This window comes from Coregonus lavaretus (genome assembly GCF_964263955.1).
Source record: "Coregonus lavaretus genome assembly, chromosome: 3".
Lineage (NCBI taxonomy): Eukaryota > Metazoa > Chordata > Actinopteri > Salmoniformes > Salmonidae > Coregonus > Coregonus lavaretus.
Window position 1 is genome coordinate 64,819,118 of NC_139990.1, and position 21,232 is coordinate 64,840,349.

General features: G+C 44.2%; 1 protein-coding gene across 1 annotated transcript in view; it reads left to right on the forward strand.

Annotated features, from left to right (window-relative positions):
* Window positions 1-21,232, forward strand: part of LOC311126941 (inactive phospholipase C-like protein 2) — a 55,388-nt gene that overhangs the window by 25,845 nt on the left and 8,311 nt on the right. The window contains exons 3-5 of the mRNA XM_084158658.1: window positions 214-2,697; window positions 15,407-15,610; window positions 18,871-18,946. Of these exons, the coding sequence (XP_084014784.1) occupies window positions 214-2,697; window positions 15,407-15,610; window positions 18,871-18,946 (2,764 nt within the window). The remainder of the gene's footprint in view (window positions 1-213; window positions 2,698-15,406; window positions 15,611-18,870; window positions 18,947-21,232) is intronic.

Below are 21,232 nucleotides of genomic sequence, written 5' to 3' on the forward strand. Positions count from 1 at the left end.
ATTAATTAATACATAGTTCCTTTGGCCTTAAGCCTGAGAGGTAAAATACTGTTTTATAGACATGAATCTAGTAAATCCTCCTCTTTGCTTAGTCATACAGAGTCAGGAATACTCCCACTTTTTCACTTGGCCTATCTAATAAATCAAATATTTTGCTTCCTGCTCGGTTTACAGATCAGGTATTCAGGTTTTTGCTTTTCTTCTCTTCCTCAGGATGGATCGAGGCAGCGCAAAGAGAGGAAGAAGACGGTTTCGTTCAGCAGCATGCCCACTGAGAAGAAGATCAGCAGTGCGAGCGACTGCATCAACACCATGGTGGATGGCTCTGAACTGAAGAAGGTGCGCTCCAACTCCCGCGTTTACCACCGCTACTTCCTCCTGGACGCCGACATGCAGTCTCTAAGGTGGGAACCCTCCAAAAAAGAGTCAGAGAAAGCCAAAATTGATGTCAAGGCCATCAAAGACGTGCGGACAGGGAAAAACACAGAAACTTTTAGGACCAACGGAATATATGATCAGATATCAGAGGACTGTGCCTTCTCAATCATCTATAGGGAGAACTATGAGTCTTTGGACTTGGTTGCAAACTCTGCCGATGTGGCCAACATATGGGTGACCGGGCTTAGATACCTGATATCCTATGGGAAACACACCCTGAATATGATTGAGAGCAACCAGAACAACATGCGCTCCTCCTGGCTCGGTGACCTTTTTGAGCAGGCTGATGCTAACAACAGCAAGCACATCAGTCTATGTGCTGCCGTGCAGCTAATTAAAAACCTAAACCCTGGACTCAAAAACGTTAAGATTGAACTCAAGTTCAAGGAGTTTCACAAATCTAAAGATAAGGTGGGATGTGATGTGACTAAGGAGGAGTTCATTGAAGTCTTTCATGACCTTTGCACAAGACCAGAAATTTATTTCCTCCTTGTCCAGTTCTCTAGCAACAAGGAATTTCTAGATACCAAGGATTTAACTATGTTTCTGGAGGCTGAGCAGGGTATGGCACAAGTAAGTGAAGACACCAGTCTGGAGGTCATTCAGAGCTATGAACCTTCCAAAGAGGGGCAGCTCAAGGGCTGGCTCTCCCTTGATGGGTTTACCAATTATCTAATGTCGCCAGAGTGCCACATCTTTGACCCTGAACAAAAAACAGTGTGTCAGGACATGAACCAGCCCTTGTCCCACTATTACATCAACGCTTCCCACAACACATACCTGATCGAGGATCAGTTTAGAGGCCCCTCTGACATTACAGGGTACATCCGTGCCCTCAAGATGGGCTGTCGTAGTGTAGAACTAGATGTCTGGGATGGACCAGATAATGAGCCTGTCATTTACACTGGCCACACAATGACCTCGCAGATAGTCTTCCGCAGTGTCTGTGACGTCATCAACAAATATGCCTTTGTTGCATCTGACTTTCCCCTGATATTGTGTCTGGAGAACCACTGCTCCTTAAAGCAGCAGAGGGTCATGTTTCAGCACTTGAAAAAGATTATTGGGGATAAGATTCACATTGATCCACCCTCACCTGAGGACAGCTACCTGCCCTCACCCTTTGACCTCAAGTGTAAGATCCTGCTGAAGGGGAAGAAGCTGGGCACGACCTGCACTAGCTCGGAGGGCGAAGTGACAGATGAGGATGAGGGGGCTGAGATGTCCCAAAGAATGAACATTGAAGCCGACGAACAACAGAGCATTCCACGGAAAAGGTTCCAGCTGTCCAAGGACCTCTCTGACCTGGTAACGTTGTGTAAATCGATTGAGTTCAAAGACTTCCCAACAGCTTTCCAAAGCCAGAGGCACTGGGAACTTTGCTCGTTCAACGAGGTCTTTGCCAGTCGCTGTGCCAGTGACTTCCCAGGCGACTTTGTTAACTACAACAAGAAATTATTAGCGAGAGTCTACCCCAGCCCAATGCGGATCGACTCCAGTAACATGAACCCTCAGGACTTCTGGAAGTGTGGTTGCCAGATCGTGGCAATGAACTACCAGACCCCCGGCCTGATGATGGACCTAAACATCGGCTGGTTCCGTCAGAATGGGAACTGTGGTTATGTGCTGCGACCAGCCATAATGAGGGAGCAGGTGTCATATTTCAGTGCCAACACTAAAGACTCAGTGCCTGGCGTGTCTCCTCAGCTCTTGCACATAAAAATCATAAGTGGACAAAACTTCCCCAAACCCAAAGGCTCAGGCTCCAAAGGAGATGTTGTTGACCCTTACGTCTATGTGGAGATCCATGGCATACCTGCTGATTGTGCAGAGCAAAGGACTAAAACTGTCAATCAGAATGGGGAGAACCCACTGTTTGACGAAAGCTTTGAGTTTCAGATAAACCTACCTGAGCTGGCCATGGTACGCTTCGTGGTGCTGGATGATGACTATATTGGCGACGAGTTCATCGGCCAGTACACAATCCCCTTCGAGTGTCTTCAGCCGGGATTCCGGCACATACCGTTACAATCGCTAACAGGGGAAGTCCTTCCCCACGCCTGGCTGTTTGTCCATGTGGCCATTACCAACCGTAGGGGCGGGGGCAAGCCTCACAAGAGGGGGCTGTCTGTGCGCAAGGGCAAGAGAAGTCGGGAGTACGCCACCATGAGGGTGCTGGTCATCAAGGCTGTGGACGACATCTTCAAGACAGCCATACTGCCACTGAGGGAAGCCACCGACCTCAGAGAAAACATGCAGGTAAGGGAGTGAACATTATATATAATAAGGGTTACATGGAGAATATCAGACCTCTCTGAAATGAAAATGGATGGCCCTCCCTTCAGCAAAATATATTTGACCTAATCCCTCCCTGAACGTTTGTAAAACAAAAAAAAAAAAACAAGTGACCATCCCCTATACCCAAAATAATCATTAAAACAAAGTGGATAGCGGAGAACATGTCTACCGTTTACTCTCACGCTAGGACAGACCATAGCATTACATGGCAACAAATTATTTTTTAAATAGCGCACAGGGCTGTGGGCCAGAAGGTTGTGGGTTCGCAGACCACCGTGGACAACAGTAGGGGTGGAAATATCTCCTTTATAGTAAAAGCATTGCATGAATCTATCATCGTATTTGCAGGTCTGAGAAAAATTGCCTTTTATAAAAATATCATACAATTCTACATAATATTTTTTAATACCACACACATTACAGGCTAAGAATGGACAGCGCGATATCCTATGTGTTCAGCTTATCATATTTCTCTTAATGCCAAATCAGTGTGTGGTTTGCAACGAAGCTGTCCCTGTTTGCAAATAATTAGGAATCTGAGAATGGTTCTTTTTAAAAGTTAGGCCTACCTTTCCACCCCAGACAGAGTAGGCCTACCGACGCATACAAATGCAAGCTTTAACTGCTGGCTACTCTTCATCCGTGGCTTAACCCAATGAGAGATGGTCAGAAGTGTTTCCCTAAAAGCTGTCTGGGTTTAAACATCTTCTATTGTACATAGTGAACAGCTTAATCAATTGATAGTGACATAATTAGATTACCCAAGCAAAGTCTATGTTTTGTCTCCTCGGCTATAGAAGGTTGTAGCTCAGCCACTTAATGTGCATCGGAGTCACTGCTTTCATGGGTATTTTACAGCTTGTTTCTAGCATAAAGCATTGCGGACCAAAGCACTGTTATAGATCACTTTATACAATCCATTTTAATTTCCTCAAAATCTTAAGCTAACAAGGGGTAGACCTGTGCTTTTTGCCATTTTCTTTAATAAAAGGTAGGCCTGTGGCATACCCTCTCATACCCCCTCAATATGAGTGTTGGTTTTAACTTAACAGCCCTTCACTGACACGGGGTAGGATATTTAAAGAATGCATGGTGGGTGGAGGAATTGACTGAGAAATCTATGGATATACAGTGGGGAGAACAAGAATTTGATACACTGCCGATTTTGCAGGTTTTCCTACTTACAAAGCATGTAGAGGTCTGTAATTTTTATCATAGGTACACTTCAACTGTGAGAGATGGAATCTAAAACAAAAATCCAGAAAATCACATTGTATGATTTTTAAGTAATTAATTTGCATTTTATTGCATGACATAAGTATTTGATCACCTACCAACCAGTAAGAATTCCGGCTCTCACAGACCTGTTAGTGTTTCTTTAAGAAGCCCTCCTGTTCTCCACTCATTACCTGTATTAACTGCACCTATTTGAACTCGTTACCTGTATAAAAGACACCTGTCCACACACTCAATCAAACAGACTCCAACCTCTCCACAATGGCCAAGACCAGAGAGCTGTGTAAGGACATCAGGGATAAAATTGTAGAGCTGCACAAGGCTGGGATGGGCTACAGGACAATAGGCAAGCAGCTTGGTGAGAAGGCAACAACTGTTGGTGCAATTATTAGAAAATGGAAGAAGTTCAAGATGATGGTCAATCACCCTCGGTCTGGGGCTCCATGCAAGATCTCACCTCGTGGGGCATCAATGATCATGAGGAAGGTGAGGGATCAGCCCAGAACTACACGGCAGGACCTGGTCAATGACCTGAAGAGAGCTGGGACCACAGTCTCAAAGAAAACCATTAGTAACACACTACGCCGTCATGGATTAAAATGCTGCAGCGCACGTAAGGTCCCCCTGCTCAAGCCAGCGCATGTCCAGGCCCGTCTGAAGTTTGCCAATGACCATCTGGATGATCCAGAGGAGGAATGTGGTCTGATGAGACAAAAATAGAGCTTTTTGGGTAAACTCCACTCGCCGTGTTTGGAGGAAGAAGAAGGATGAGTACAACCCCAAGAACACCATCCCAACCGTGAAGCATGGAGGTGGAAACATCATTCTTTGGGGATGCTTTTCTGCAAAGGGGACAGGACGACTGCACCGTATTGAGGGGAGGATGGATGGGGCCATGTATCGCGAGATCTTGGCCAACAACCTCCTTGTCTCAGTAAGAGCATTGAAGATGGGTCGTGGCTGGGTCTTCCAGCATGACAACGACCCGAAACACACAGCCAGGGCAACTAAGGAGTGGCTCCGTAAGAAGCATCTCAAGGTCCTGGAGTGGCCTAGCCAGTCTCCAGACCTGAACCCAATAGAAAATCTTTGGAGGGAGCTGAAAGTCTGTATTGCCCAGCGACAGCCCCGAAACCTGAAGGATCTGGAGAAGGTCTGTATGTGCAAACCTGGTCAAGACCTACAGGAAACGTATGCTCTCTGTAATTGCAAACAAAGGTTTCTGTACCAAATATTAAGTTCTGCTTTTCTGATGTATCAAATACTTATGTCATGCAATAAAATGCAAATTAATTACTTAAAAATCATACAATGTGATTTTCTGGATTTTTGTTTTAGATTCCGTCTCTCACAGTTGAAGTGTACCTATGGTATAAATTACAGACCTCTACATGCTTTGTAAGTAGGAAAACCTGCAAAATCGTCAGTGTATCAAATACTTGTTCTCCCCACTGTAGCAGCCTTAAGCCTAATTGTGTCTGTCAAACAGGTATGCCTACCTCCTTATGTCTTAAATAGGAAGGAATAGGCTCCAACACAAAGCCCTCTTGTTAGTAGTATAATTGAAATGAAGACTGTTGAAATGAATTATGCCTACTCGAATTTGCATACTTTCAGCACCATGAGCTGTCAATTTCCGATTGATTGTGCCGGGGCTGCTGCTTCAAGTTTCACCACCACCATGTAAATTACTCGAATCTGGCTTACTGTTTATAATAAAATAAATTATAGTAGTAGCAAGCTATCAAAGTTGACCCTCGGTCCTCATCTTCGCGCTCTCCTTCTCAAACTGAACAGAACATAGGCTAGTCCGTGCGCAAGAGTGCATTTTTTGGACTAGGCCTAATCCAAAATACTTTTTGGAGGAAGCCTTTGACTCTCCTCCTGAACTGCCACCGTAGGCCTACACAGCACAGCCATTGGTTAGGCAGCACACAAAAAAGTTTTTGATCAGCAAGAGGAGAGCAGGCTGGGGCTCAGGGTTGGAATATCCCATTGCAGTGTGTAATGCAGCTTAGTTATATTGACACCATCCCAGCAGCTATCTTAGAAATACAACTTTACTCTGCTTCTCCGAGCCAGCACTTCGTAGCCTATAGGCTATGGATCATTTGATTGAGACCACACTAAATAGCCTATAGGCGCACTTGATATTGCACGCCCAGTGGAGAATCAGAGATGAGTAGTAGCTGCATCGATATATAGCCTAATAAGCAACAAATTAAAACATTCTAGAAATATAGAAATTTCATCAATTACAAATTACATGACCCTCCCCTGGACTAGATTTAAAAACTACTAAACCCTCCCATTGACTGAAATTGAAAAAGCATGACCCTCCCCCATTTCCCTCCAGGTAACCATTTTGTAAATTTCAATCCATCCCTAATTTGACTTGTAAAACATCAATTTATGCCAAGGTCCTATGGGCCAGGCTAGCCTACATTATGTAATATATCCAATGTGTTTTGGGGGGAATGTGCATGCTTTAAAAAAGTCGTGGATGAGTCGTTTGAATTACATTTACATTTTAGTCATTTAGCAGACGCTCTTATCCAGAGCGACTTACAGTTAGTGAGTGCATACATTTTAATTTTTTTATACTGGAATCGAACCCACAACCCTGGCATTACAAATGCCATGCTCTACCAACTGAGCTACATCCCTGCCGGCCATTCCCTCCCCTACCCTGGACGACGCTGGGCCAATTGTGCGCCGCCCCAAGGGTCTCCCGGTCGCGGCCGGCTACGACAGAGCCTGGATTCGAACCAGGATCTCTAGTGGCACAGCTAGCACTGCAATGCAGTGCCTTAGACCACTGCGCCACTCGGGAGGACCAAGTTTATTTACTCATCCACCTACATGGGAATGTTTTTGTTATAAAATGACATGATATGAACACTAACCCCTAGAGTCAAGTGCGGATCACCTCGAGATTTACTACAAAGGCTGCCTTTTGGCAAGAGAAAACAACGCCACCAAGCTGGATTTAATCAGATTTGATCTAATCCCTGTGTATTGCACAACAGTTGAGAGACTCAAGGAGACTTCGAAGCTCAGAGGCAGTCTGGTGACATCCCCACTGGAGCACTGAGGCCTGGGGATGATATTCAGACATCCAGGTAGCGGCTTATGAGCATACCTCCTAATATGTAAAATGGAAAACGTGTTATGTAATACTGCACTGTGGTGCTTATGGGCTTGTCAGTAATAATTCTAGAAGGAGATTACTGTATGCTGTCTAAAGGACAGATTACCACAAATTATGTTGAAGTGGAGAGGAAACTAGACTAGTGCGTCACCAAGATGGAGTAGCAGTGCGGTCATGTACTATGTGTGTGTCCGTGTAAATAGCCTGTTTTTTATATTTTTTTGTTGTTGTATTTTTCGTACATATTTCCTTATCACACTTTTCATCCTTCTACTAAATATACTTTCCTGCAACCCGCCTCACTCAATGTGGAACGGATTCTATTATTGACTTACCTTTTATCTAGAATCTCCAGTTGAAACTAGCTAGCCAGCTAACTAGCTACTTGCTATTAGCCACCGTTAGCGGTTTTCACCCAGAACATCGGATTTTCTGCCGGAATAACTGAATCACTGGACATTAACACCAGATCGCAACTAGCTAGCCGCAACCGAATGGATGTTGCTGTTGGCTAATCACCACTGCCCCCGACGCAAGCACCCACCAGTTAACCTTGAGCTAGCCTCGAGCCAGGCCCATATCCCGGCTATCTACCTCTCTGTCTACCAGACGGGAGTAGCCAGCTAACTAGCTACTTGCTATTAGCCACCATTAGCGGTTTTTCACCATTGTCCGTGGCCTGCACTACCTACCAGCCAGCTCTAGCCTGGACTATTATCGGCCAGTCTGCACTGTCTGCACAGCGCGTTATCGACCCAGAACATATCAGTTTTTCTGCCAGAATCACTGGACCTTTAATTCCGGATCATCGCAACTAGCTAGCTGCAACCAAATGGATGATGTTGTTGGCTAATCAGCCTTGAGCTAGCCTCGAGTCAGGCCCATCTCCCGGCTATCTACCTCTCTGTCAACCGGAAGGGACCTCCTAGAGTTGACACGGAGCCCCCCCGCCATCACGACTGGTCTGCCGACGTAATCGTCTGTGGTTTCAACAGGCTTCCCGTTGCGACGACCACGAAGAGCCATCTGCTAGCCCCGGCCCGCTAGCACACGCAAACAACAGCCGTGCTTCCTGCTAGCCAGTGCTGTAGCACCAATTCGAACTGCTCTCAGACTCACATATTGCTGTTCACTGGACCTTATGATCACTCAGCTGCACAGCTGATGCCTGCTGGACTGTTCCTTTACATGGTACCCTGTCATCTTTATCTGTTTAGCCTCAGCCCAAACTTTCATCGCCATTACCAGTTGTTGTCTTAGCTCTCTCGATTAACACCTGTGATTGCTTTATGCTCTCTCCCATGTCAATATGCCTTGCCTATTGCTGTTCCAGTTAGTTCTTATTATACAATTTCACTGTAAAGCCCCAAGTCCCTCTCAAACTGCCTCAAATAGCTCCTTTGTTCCACCCCCCATACACGCGGAGACTGGCTCAATCGGTGCCTCCAGTGATGCTATCTCTTTCATTGTTACCCAACGCTTAGGTTTACCTCCACTGTACTCATATCCTTGTCTGTACATAATGCCCTGAATCTATTCTACAACGCCCGGAAATCTACCCCCTTTACGCTCTGTACCCAACGCACTAGAAGACCAGTTCTTAAAGCCTTTAGCCGTATCCTTATTCTAGTCCTCCTCTGTTCCTCTGGTGATGTAGAGGTTAACCCAGGCCCCGCAGCCCCCAGAATCACTCCTACTCCCCAGGAGCTATCATTTGTTGACTTCTGCAACCGTAAAAGCATTGGTTTTTTTGCATGTTAACATCAGAAGCCTCCTCCCTAAGTATGAGTTATTCACTGCGTTAGCGCACTCCGCCAACCCTGATGTTCTATTAGTGTCTGAATCCTGGCTTAGGAAGGCCTCCAAAAATTCCGAAATGTCCATCCCCAACTACAACATTTTCCGTCTAGATAGAACTGCCAAAGGGGGTGGAGTTGCAATCTACTGTAGAGATAGCCTGCAGAGCTCTATCATACTATCCAGGTCTGTGCCCAAACAGTTTGAGCTCCTACTTCTAAAAATCCACCTTTACAGAAATAAGTCTCTCACTGTTGCCGCTTGCTACAGACCCCCCTCAGCCCCCAGCTGTGCCCTGGACACCATATGTGAATTGATTGCCTCCCATCTATCCTCAGAGTTCGTACTGCTTGGTGACCCAAACTGGGATATGCTTAACACCCCGGCCATCCTACAATCCAAACTAGATGCCCTCAATCTCACACAAATGATTAAGGAACCTACCAGGTACAACCCTAAATCCGTAAACATGGGCACCCTTATAGATGTCATCCTGACTAATTTACCCTCTAAAACACCTCTGATGTCTTCAACCAGGATTTCAGCGATCACTGCCTTATTGCCTGCGTCCGTAACGGGTCCGCGGTCAAACGACCACCCCTCATCACTGTCAAACGCTCCCTAAAACACTTTAGCGAGCAGGCCTTTCTAGTTGACCTGGCCCAGGTGTCCTGGATGGATATCGATCTCATTCCGTCAGTAGAGGATGCCTGGTTGTTCTTTAAAAGTGCTTTCCTCTCAATCTTAAATAAGCATGCCCCATTCAAAAAAATTCAGAACTAAGAACAGATATAGCCCCTGGTTCTCCTCAGACTTGACTGCCCTTGACCAGCACAAAAACATCCTGTAGCGTACTGCATTAGCATCGAATAGCCCCTGCGATATGCAACTTTTCAGGGAAGTTAAGAACCAATTAGGAAAGCAAAGGCTAGCTTTTTCAAACAGAAATGTGCATCCTGTAGCACTAACTCCAAAAAGTAAACACTAAAGTCCATGGAGAATAAGAGCACCTCCTCCCAGCTGCCCACTGCACTGAGGCTAGGAAACACTATCACCACCGATAAATCTACAATCATCGAGAGATTTCAACAAGCATTTTGCTACGGCTGGCCATGCTTTCCAGCTGGCTACCACTACCCCGGTCACCAGCCCTGCACCCTCTGCTGCAACTTGCCCATGCCCCCCCCCCCCCCCCCCCCCGCTTCACCTTCACACAAATTCAGACAGCTGATGTTCTGAAAGAGCTGCAAAATCTGGACCCTACAAATCATCTGGGCAAGACAATCTGGACCCTTTCTTTCTAAAATTATCCGCCAAAATTGTCGCAACCCCTATTACTAGCCTGTTCAACCTCTTTTTCGTAACGTCTGAGATCCCCAGAGATTGTAAAGCTGCCGCGGTCATCCCCCTCTTCACTCTAGATCCAAACTGTTACAGACCTATATCCATCCTGCCCTGCCTTTCGAACGTTTTTTTTTAACAAATAGATCACCGACCATTTCGAATCACACCGTACCTTCTCCGCTATGCAATCCGGTTTCCGAGCTGGTCATGGGAGCACCTCAGCGACGCTCAAGGTCCTAAACGATATTATAACCACGATCGATAATAGACAGTACTGTGCAGCCGTCTTCATCGACCTGGCCAAGGCTTTCGACTCTGTCAACCACCGCATTCTTATTGGCAGACTAAATAGCCTTGGTTTCTCAAATGACTGCCTCGCCTGGTTCACCAACTACTTCTCAGATAGAGTTCAATGTGTCAAATCGGAGGGCCTGTTGTCTGGACCTATGGCAGTCTCTATGGGGGTGCCACAGGGTTCAATTCTTGAGCCGACTCTTTTACATTTACATTTGAGTTCTTTAGCTTTTCTCTGTGTATATCAATGATGTCGCTCTTGCTGCTGGTGATTCTCAGATCCACCTCTACGGAGACGACACCATTTTGTATACATCTGGCCCTTCATTGGACACTGTGTTAACAAACTTCCAAATGAGCTTCAATGCCATAAAACACTCCTTCCGTAGCCTCCAACTGTTCTTAAATACAAGTAAAACTACATGCATGCTCTTCAATCGAACGCTGCTGGCACCCGCCCACCCGACTAGAATCACTACTCTCGACGGGTCTGACCTAGAGTATGTGGACAACTACAAATACCTAGGTGTCTGGTTAGACTGTAAACTCTCCTTCCAGACTCACATTAAGCATCTCCTATCCAAAGCTAAATCCATAATCGGCTTCCTATTTCGCAACAAAGCCTCCTTCACTCATGCTGCCAAACATGCCCTCGTAAAACTGACTATCTTACCGATCCTTGACTTCGGCGATGTCATTTACACAATAGCCTCCAACACTCTACTCAGCAAATTGGATGTAGTCTATCACAGTGCCATCTGTTTTGTCACCAAAGCCCCATATACTACCCACCACTGTGACCTGTACGCTCTTGTTGGCTGGTCCTCACTACATATTTGTCGCCAAACCCACTGGCTCCAGGCCATCTATAAATCACTGCTAGGGAAATCCCCGCCTTATCTTAGCTCATTGGTCACCATAGCAACACCCACCCGTAGTATGCGCTCCAGCAGGTATATCTCACTGGTCATCCCCAAAGCCAACACCTCCTTTGGCCGCCATTCCTTCCAGTTCTCTGCTGCCAATGACTGGAATGAACTGCAAAAATCTCTGAAGCTGGAGACTCTTATCTCCCTCACTAACCTTAAGCATCAGTTGTCAGAGCACCTTACCGATCACTGCACCTCACAGCCCATCTGAAATTAGCCCACCCAACTACCTCATCCCCATATTGTTATTTATTTTGCTCATTTGCACCCCAGTATCTCTATTTGCACATCATCTCTTGCACATCTATCATTCCAGTGTTAATACTAATTGTAATTATTTTGCACTATGGCCTATTTTTTGCCTTACCTCCATAACTTGCTGCATTTGCACACACTATATATATTTTTTATATTTTCTGTTGTATTTTTGACTTTGTTTTGTTTTACCCCATATGTAACTCTGTGTTGTTGTTTTTATCGCACTGCTTTGCTTTATCTTGGCCAGGTCGCAGTTGTAAATGAGAACTTGTTCTCAACTGGCTTACCTGGTTAAATAAAGGTTAAATAAAATATTGGTTGAAACAGGACATAACATTCCTGTGTGCTCACTAGGTTCCCACTAGGCCCCCCATGAGCTAGCCTACTTCAAACAGCTGATCTTTTCTGATCTTCGCTATCTTTTCCCACTGAAGCGATACTGAGAAATGTGTCAGAAGGAAGCTGCATACTCGATTGTTCCCCCACTCTGTGGTTGGTCTTTTGTGGTGCATTATGCATTGTGTATTAGGGTTTATTTTGGTCGCTCTGTTTACATTACAGTCATTATGTGATAACAGGCCACTGGCCCTGAGAATATAACACATCTTGGGCGTTCTCTCTGTGACTGTTTGGCCTTCCGGTTGTTTACACACTGTTTAAATTGGGCCTTTCACAGGAAGGTTAGGAATTGTGTGTGTGTGTGTGTGTGTGTGTGTGTGTGTGTGTGTGTGTGTGTGTGTGTGTGTGTGTGTGTGTGTGTGTGTTATCTATTGACTAACAAAAACCAACAAAGGTTCTTGGAGGTAACAAGTGCTCTTAACCACTTCCTATCACAGGGTGTTTCTCTGTACTTTTGCTTCTAGCCTGTTAATAAGTAACTACGTAGGCCACGTTAACTTAGGTAACTTAACAGAGCTGAATTGTAATTTTCTACGTTAGATAATTGAAAACATTAGGTATCATCTAATCACTGATCTTCATTCATAATGAATTAAATGAACCAGCTGAATGAGATAATTACTCAAGTGAACTTTGTCACGGCAGTGAGCTTCATTTTAAATGACTAAAACAGAACAAAACTGAAATGAAAACAAACGTGAACTCTGAACTGTAATAATTCACTTCTGTCATTCATGCCTTAGTACCCTTGAGGCTAAAACTGTTTTGCACCTTTGTCTGCAATAGGGGTGTGAAGGTTTTTTTTTTTTTTTTTTTTTCTTCTCCAATGTAGATCCAGAAAGTAGTTGGTCAATTTTCACAACAACTAAGAGTGTTGAAGCGCGAGGCACTTCCCCACTGTTTTGGTGCCATGGCTACCACGTGAAGCGAACCCGTGCATATGCGCAGATACTGTATGTGACTGTATGAGAGTGATGTGTTGCATCTCGCTCATCTCAATATCCTAGCCTATTCATTGATGATACAGTGCATTCAGAAAGTATTCAGACCCATTGACCTTTTCCACATTTTGTTACGTTACAGCCTTAATCTAAAATGGATTTAAGTAAATTATTTTCCTCCTCAAGCTACACACAATACCCCATAATGACAAAGCGAAAACAACAGGTTTTTAGAAATGTTTGCAAATGTATAACAAATAAAATAAAAAAACTTATTTACATGACTCGAAGTTGAGCTCAGGTGCATCCTGTTCCCATTGATCATCCTTGAGATGTTTCTACAACTTGATTGGAGTCCACCTGTGGTAAATTCAATTGATTGGACATGATTTGGAAAGGCACACACCTGTCTATATAAGGTCCCACAATTGACAGTGCATGTCAGAGCAAAAACCAAGCCATGAAGTCGAAGGAATTGTCCGTAAAGCTCCGAGACCAGATTGTGTCGAGGCACAGATCTGGGGAAGGGAACCAAAACATTTCTGCAGCATTGAAGGTCCCCAAGAACACAGTGGCCTCCAGCAATCGGCGGAGAAGGGCCTTGGTCAGGGAGGTGACCAAGAACCCAATGGTCACTGACAGAGCTCTAGAGTTCCTCTGTGGAGATGGGAGAAACTTCCAGAAGGTCAACCATCTCTGCAGCACTCCACCAATCAGGCCATTATGGTAGAGTGGCCAGACGGAAGCCACTCCTCAGTAAAAGGCACATGACAGCCCGCTTGGAGTTTGCCTAAAGGACTCTCAGACCATGAGAAACAAGATTCTCTGGTCTGATGAATGAAACGAATATTGAACTCTTTGGCCTGAATACCAAGCGTCACGTCTGGAGGAAACCTGGCACCATCCCTACGGTGAAGCATGGTGGTGGCAACATCATGCTGTGGGGATGTTTTTCAGCGGCAGGGACTGGGAGACTAGTCAGGCTTGAGGGGAAGATTAATGGAGCAAAGTACAGAGAGATCATTGATGAAAACCTGCTCCAGAGCGCTTAGGACCTCAGACTGGGGCGAAGATTCACCTTCCAACAGGACAATGACCCTAAGCACACAGCCAAGATAATGCAGGAGTGGCTTCGGGACAAGTCTCTGAATATCCTTGAGTGGCCCGGTCTTGAACCCAATCGAACATCTCTGGAAAGACCTGAAAATAGCTGTGCAGCGACGCTCCCCATCCAACCTGCCAGAGCATGAGAGGATCTGCAGAGAAGAATGGGAGAAACTCCCCAAATCCAGGTGTGCCAAGCTTGTAGCGTCATACCCAAGAAGACTTGAGGCTGTAATTGCTGCCAAAGGTGCTTCAACAAAGTATTGAGTAAAGGGTCTTAATACTTATGTCTTTAATAGATTAGCAAAAATGTCTAAAAACCAGTTTTTGCTTTGTCGTTATGGGGTATTGTGTGTAGATTAAAGATGAGATATATATATATATATATATATATATATATATATATATATATATAATCAATTTTAGAATAAGGCTGTAATGTAACAAAATGTGGAAAAAGTAAAGGGGCCTGAATACTTTCTGAATGCACTGTAGGCCCTGCTTTACTGAAGTTGCGAGACATTGCAAGCCAAGAAATTGCAAGGTACAGCTTTTGATTGCAGATAGATAGCTTAGGCCTAGTGCACGGTTCTGGTCGACCTGCCTATACTGTGCCCCTCCCCGCTCTCTCCGTCCCTCGCTAACTCGATATGAAAGATGCAAGTGTTTATGTTTTTTAAAGTACAGCAACTAATCAGTCTCCTCCGTTCCAAAAACACTGAATATATTAGAATCTTGACACTCAAAAATGGGAGTCGACACCGGGAGTCGACGTGCAAGGAGTCTAGGAATCAATTATATTGAAGTCTACTCTCTGCCACTACGTAATTGTCGTTAACAGTTGAAAAAATGGCAGAGAAAGGCAAGCGACAGCAGGGAAGTCCTGTATGGCAATACTTTGACAAGTTAAATGACAAGGAAATGCAAACATTGCGAGGTGGAATTGAGGTACGGTAATGGTAGTACAGGTGCAATACTTAACCATCTGAAAGGGACGCACCGTGAGACCCAAGCCGTTGTTGGCAACAGTGCAGCTGCATTGTGAATTCAACATTTCAATCCCTAGTCTGCAATACAATATGCTGCATCTTGTCCATTATAGAAACCAACTCAAGCTTTCATCTTCCTCTTTGTCCAGTGTTCTCTTTGTCTTCAATACAACAACATGCTTCATTTTTAGTTCAGACAGCAACCCAAGCTTTCATGTTCCTTTGCAGAATGCCATAGTGCCCTTCAAGGAACTGTGTGGCCTCTCGGCAGTGGCCAACCTGAAGCAGTGCATCCTGGCCCTGTCCTCACGGCTGACTGGGGCTGACAACAACCCCCTCCTGGTGTTCAACCTCAAGGACCAGTACCCCACCATGGAGCCCCAGAGCCTGCTACCAGAGGTCCTGAAGAAGGTGGTCACCACCTATGACATGGTGAGTACAGGAGGACTTTTGTTTGAACAGTATCATGTTTATTTTATTTCCTTTGTTTTATAAGGTAAGTTGATAGAGAACATTCTTTTTTAGAAACAGGACTTGAAATCTGGGATCTTACTGCATATTTAATCTGAATAAAAGCCTTTCTCAGTAAGACCACTACTAATCTGCTGATTGTAAAAACAACTACAAAACACCTAGAAAATGAGTTTGATTCTAATCAAATCAAGAGGGTTTAGTGGGATTTTAATGGTAACGTGGGGGTAAGAGGGTTAGGGAGTAGGGCAGGGGTGAGTTGTTTTAATCAAGTAATTTAATCAATGTTGACAATGGACTGAAGTTATATAATGTGTCATTGAGGCTATTTCAATACAGACCTATAATGCCTAACACCTCACCGTAATCAATATACCTTAATAATACACATTTTACATTTACATTTTTAGTAATTTAGCAGACGCTCTTACCCAGAGCGACTTACAGTTAGTGAGTGCATACATTTTATTTTTTTCATACTGGCCCCCCATGGGAATCGAACCCATAACCCTGGCGTTGCAAGCGCCATGCTCTACCAACTGAGCTACACGGGGCCCCGATAACACGAGTGTTATAGAATGCCGTCCGTCCCCCATTTTGAATATTTCATTACTTATCTACTGTATTTGCTACAATACAGAGAGCAAGATAAAATAACTTGAAAGCTCTGCTAGATTATCCAACGTGGCCATGGAAAAACACTTTAGGCATATCTGATATATTTCATCCTCAAATCTGTAGCCTATGTGCTCTGAATATGTATTGAATACATTTTAAAATATTCATACTTTGATATTTCTATTTGACACCAGCTGTTTTCTGTGTCAGACATGTTTGCAGTGTGCTGTGCACAAAGCATAAATCCTGGGGGCCAGTATGAATATGTATGCACTCACAAAAAAAAACTGTAAGTCGCTCTGGATAAGAGCGTCTGTTAAATGACGTAAAATGTAAAAAGGTGAATGCTGCTGCTAAAAACTCTGGTTTTAAAATGGTGCAATTCGTACATATTTAGTATTTGAGAAATAAATAAGTATGAATGGAAAGCCAGGAGCCACCTCTTTTTAACCAATGCCGTTTAAAACTGCTATTTTTCCCCACGATTGAATAACAATTGTTGTGCATTGACTGCTTGTCAAAACACAGGTTTACCTCGCTATGGCACTCATAACTTGAATGCACCTCGAGAGGAATATTTATCTCAGAATACACAACAACAAGCCGACTAGGTAAATAGATATACACTGTTCTATTATGGGGTTGTCTGGTTGTTCTATTCATTACTTGTTTAGTTTGCGGAGGAAAAGTAAATGTGGACTGTTCTAGCATCTTCAAAATGCGCCTCTGCAGAAATTATCTTAATTGAATGTGCTGTTCTTCTTGTTGTAAATGTATTGTGTAGATTCTTTATTTATTTTTTAATTGAGGGAAGTCCCAATGTGTCATAAAGTAGTAGTTTGTTTATGATAACTATTACCATTTTGAAGCCCAGTAGCACCACTAAATACACAAATCACCATAGCTAGTATTTAGCGAGCAAAGCCAGTGTTGAGTTCAGCCGCTTACCTGTCAATCCACTATAAATACCTCCCCATGTTGCTGTGTCTGTCACCAAGGCTGTAATTTCTTCACCCATTAGTAAAGTAATCAGTGTGCCTGACAGCCTCTAGCCTTGTTACTGCAGCTGTGGACTGTCACAAACAGCCCCCTCCATCACATACCCCGCCCGCCTCCCTTAGCTTAGTCACGATGTGTTGCACTCATCACAGACTGTAGGAATGCTCTGGGTTGCTGTCATAAAACTGGGTTTGATGGCCATCTCAATAAATATATAGGCCATATTGTTAATTGTCAGTGCTTTTCAAATAATTTTGTAATTCACTCCAAATTTGGAGATAATGTATCACCTAAGAACATGTTCAAATTAATATACCCACTTGGGTGTAGGGGGCTGGAGTCACTGTTTGTAACCTTCATCTCCATTTTCACTACCTGAAGTGGGGCGCCCAGCCCAGCAGTCCACCATGGACAGGCTGTCACACTCACAGTCACAGTGCTGCTGCCCTTTAGTTCCTGTCACATCACTCTCAATGCTCCTAAGTAGGTACTCTCTTCTCTCTCACTGGCTGGAAAACTGGCACAACAACAGGATCGATCTCGGGGGCACATTGTTGGGTCACCGGCCGACCGTCAGAGATTGACTTGGCAACTGGAGCTCTGCTAAAACAGCTGCCCACGCTCCCCAAGCCCCCGCCCTGTCTGCCTTGGCAATGGTACAAGACCGCCTGCCTTTATTATGTGACCTTGCAGTGCTCTTATGTCACTGAGGGAATGTACAAGTCAATTACGCCAGAGCAGCGAACATAATGCCCAGCACCCGTGGCACTAATTGAAACGGAAGGCTGCCGTAACTGTGTCATCTCGCCCCAGAATCGCATTAAGAAACCTATTCTAATTTTAGATGATGCATAATTTCCTTCAGATGATCATATTTATTGCACTCCGAGACAGTAATAAGGGAGAAAGATCCAGATGGTCGTATCCGCGTGTACGGCTCCTGGGTCGTGCAGTGGGTATTTACCAGGATCCATGACAGTAAACACACGCATCATTAACCTCCCGAAATACCCCCGATGTACCAGGGATGTATTTTGGGGTGTTTTATTTTGTCAGGCATTAGAAGTGCAAATGGGAATCTATCTGTGATCAGAGCCACCATGAGTATTTCAACACAGTCATGGAGGTCAGAAGTTTGTGCACTCAATTAAGGCAAGGAGCTAAAATTAGCTGTCCACTACCCAGCTGTAATGCCACAGATAAGGCTGGGTTACGCCTCCGAACAAGGCCTCTCCTATTTACAACAGATTGCTGTAATAAACAATAATAACCTACTCTTGAAATCACATGTTTTCAGACCAACTCTGAAACAGGACTGGAGCATCGTATTTTATAACTGTAACATGCAATTACTGTAATACCCTGGTTGTCTTGCAACTTTCAATAACATGCTCTGATACACTCCATTCACTCTATTTTTACCGTTCCTAAGCACAACTCCCGCTGCTTGGCCCTCTATCTCTGTAATAAGAGGCTTCTTCTCCCCCGCACTGGATAGATACACCGGAAACAAAATGAAGATTGCTCACTACCGCAGAATGCCAGGCTGCTGTAAAGGGAATAAGAGATTCAAATGGACTGTCTGCTTTCTCCTCTCCTGACAGATGATCCAGACCAGCAAGGCTCTGCTGGAGAACTTTGAGGGAGTCTACGACCGAATACTGCTAACCCAGAAAGCAGGTAAGAAAGAGAGAGAAAGAGATGAATAAAGAGCGATGTTTAGCATGAAAAGCCAATTTCTCTGCAAAGATCCACTATCCCTCAGATATTCCCTTCTTCCTTTCATATACAATCATCCCCTCCTCTCTGAAGTATGCCATAGAGACTGGCAGCTAACAAAAAAGATGGACTGATTTATGCCGGGCCCTGTTACATAAGCGTTATTAACATTTGATTCATGCTCATTTCTGTGACCCGGCTGCTTTGAACCTCTGCTTTGATTCAGCCTGGTTTTTGATGATTCTCACGGCGTTGGCCTCGCTGCTCCTCTAATTAAGAGGGTTGCAGAGGAGGTGGTAAACACCCAGGTTCTGAACAGAACAACATCAAAGACTGGCAGACGGCTGCGGTTTCTTTATGCCTGGGCTGAACCAGGAACCGCACCGCTACAAGGTGTGCAGAATGAGATCAAGCCCATCTAATAACAATTGAACGGGAATAATTTACCAGAATGGATGAAAAGAGTGTTTTGTCTGAGCAATTGATTGGACAATTATTGATCTCATTGTTACGAGAATTCTGCGTTTGCACTTTGATATGAATATTGCAGCTTGTGTGCTCTTGCAATTCTATTATATCTGTGATCTTAGCACTGTTTATCCCGTTCCTCTGGCGAGAGCCTCTGTGAGAATAGCCTTCTGGCCCTGCATAATGTGTTGACTTAACTTGGATAGGGGCAGTGTTAATCCATTCTGCTCTGGGGTGTGGGGGATCGGGAGGATCTTAGAGCCTTGATACGGTGATTGGCAGCTCATCAATGGAACACACTGGCAGCGATCCCCACCCCTCGCTCCCAGGTGGGGGAGTCTTGGCTTGAGAAGCTGTCAGAATGTTCACTCCCTCTTCCTTCCCCCATTATGAGGGGAACTCAACAAGGTGGATTTTTCCGGAAAGAGCTCTAGTGGTGCAAACTGCAAAACCATTTTTTGGGCATAAAAACAGCATAACATTTACTACAGTACAAATAAAATCATATTCAATGAGAGGATAATTTAGACTTCTGTGTCTTTAATCTAATGCAGCGCATTTCAGCAATGTTTCCCATCTAAGCATTGTAGATGTTTCATTTATCATGGAGTAACTTCCTTGGAGCGCCGAGTGAGGAAAAACAGGCCATCGTTCCAGGGGCTGGGGTTTATTGGTTTCCAGATGGATGACATATAAAATATTCATAGTCTATTGTCTTAGCTCATCAATGGGGCAGAGGAGTGTCTTTTAACTGAGGTGTGCGTCGCAAATCAATGGCTTTGTGCCGTCATTTCCTCTTCTTAGTATTCATCACAACACCTACAGGACCTGCCTTCAAGCTGCTACCCGAGACATTAGCCATTGGTGGTCTGAGAGTTAAGACGTGAACTGCTTAAATGAATGGTGCTGAAGGAGACAACTAAAACATCTCTTACTCTAGGAAACCGGGAGATACGGAACTGTGCTCAGATAGTTCACTTTTGGTGCCCGCTAGATCTATAGTATTACAGTATATTGTGTCCATAGTCTGAAAGCATTCCTCTTCAAAGGTGATATGAAGCGATCCCACTTTCTCAATGTATGGTTATTTGCCTCTAATCTTTGAAATGTCATAAAGATTAACCTAAAAGTAACTAGGGATTGGGACACTTACTCCAGTACTCGATTTAAAGTTTGTATTTGTTTACTAATAGTCTAAAACAAGTACTCGAAATTCACAAATGCAACTATTTAGCAGGTTACATTTATAAGTACTGACAGAATTTCGAACTCTAAGGTGTGTGTATTCTTTGTGGAGTATGTCAAGTGCAGTGAAAATGTGTTAAGTTGTGTATCAGAACAACCAGTAATTGGAACAACCAGCATAGCGCAAACTTTTTTTCCTTCAGCCCAGTTTCACGCTAACATGTGAGTACTCGGGCACTCAAAATTGTTTCCATGAGTACTCAAAAACAGAAATTATTTCAAAAGCCCATCCCTAAAATGGACAGTGAGGGGAAAAAAGTATTTGATCCCCTGCTGATTTTGTACGTTTGCCCACTGACAAAGACATGTTCAGTCTATCATTTTAATGGTAGGTTTATTTGAACAGTGAGAGACAGAATAATAACAACAACAAAAATCCAGAAAAACGCATGTCAAAAATGTTATAAATTGATTTACATTTTAATGAGGGAAATAATATTTGACCCCTCTGCAAAACATGACTTAGTACTTAGGGCAAAACCCTTGTTGGCAATCACAGAGGTCAGACGTTTCTTGTAGTTGGCCACCAGGTTT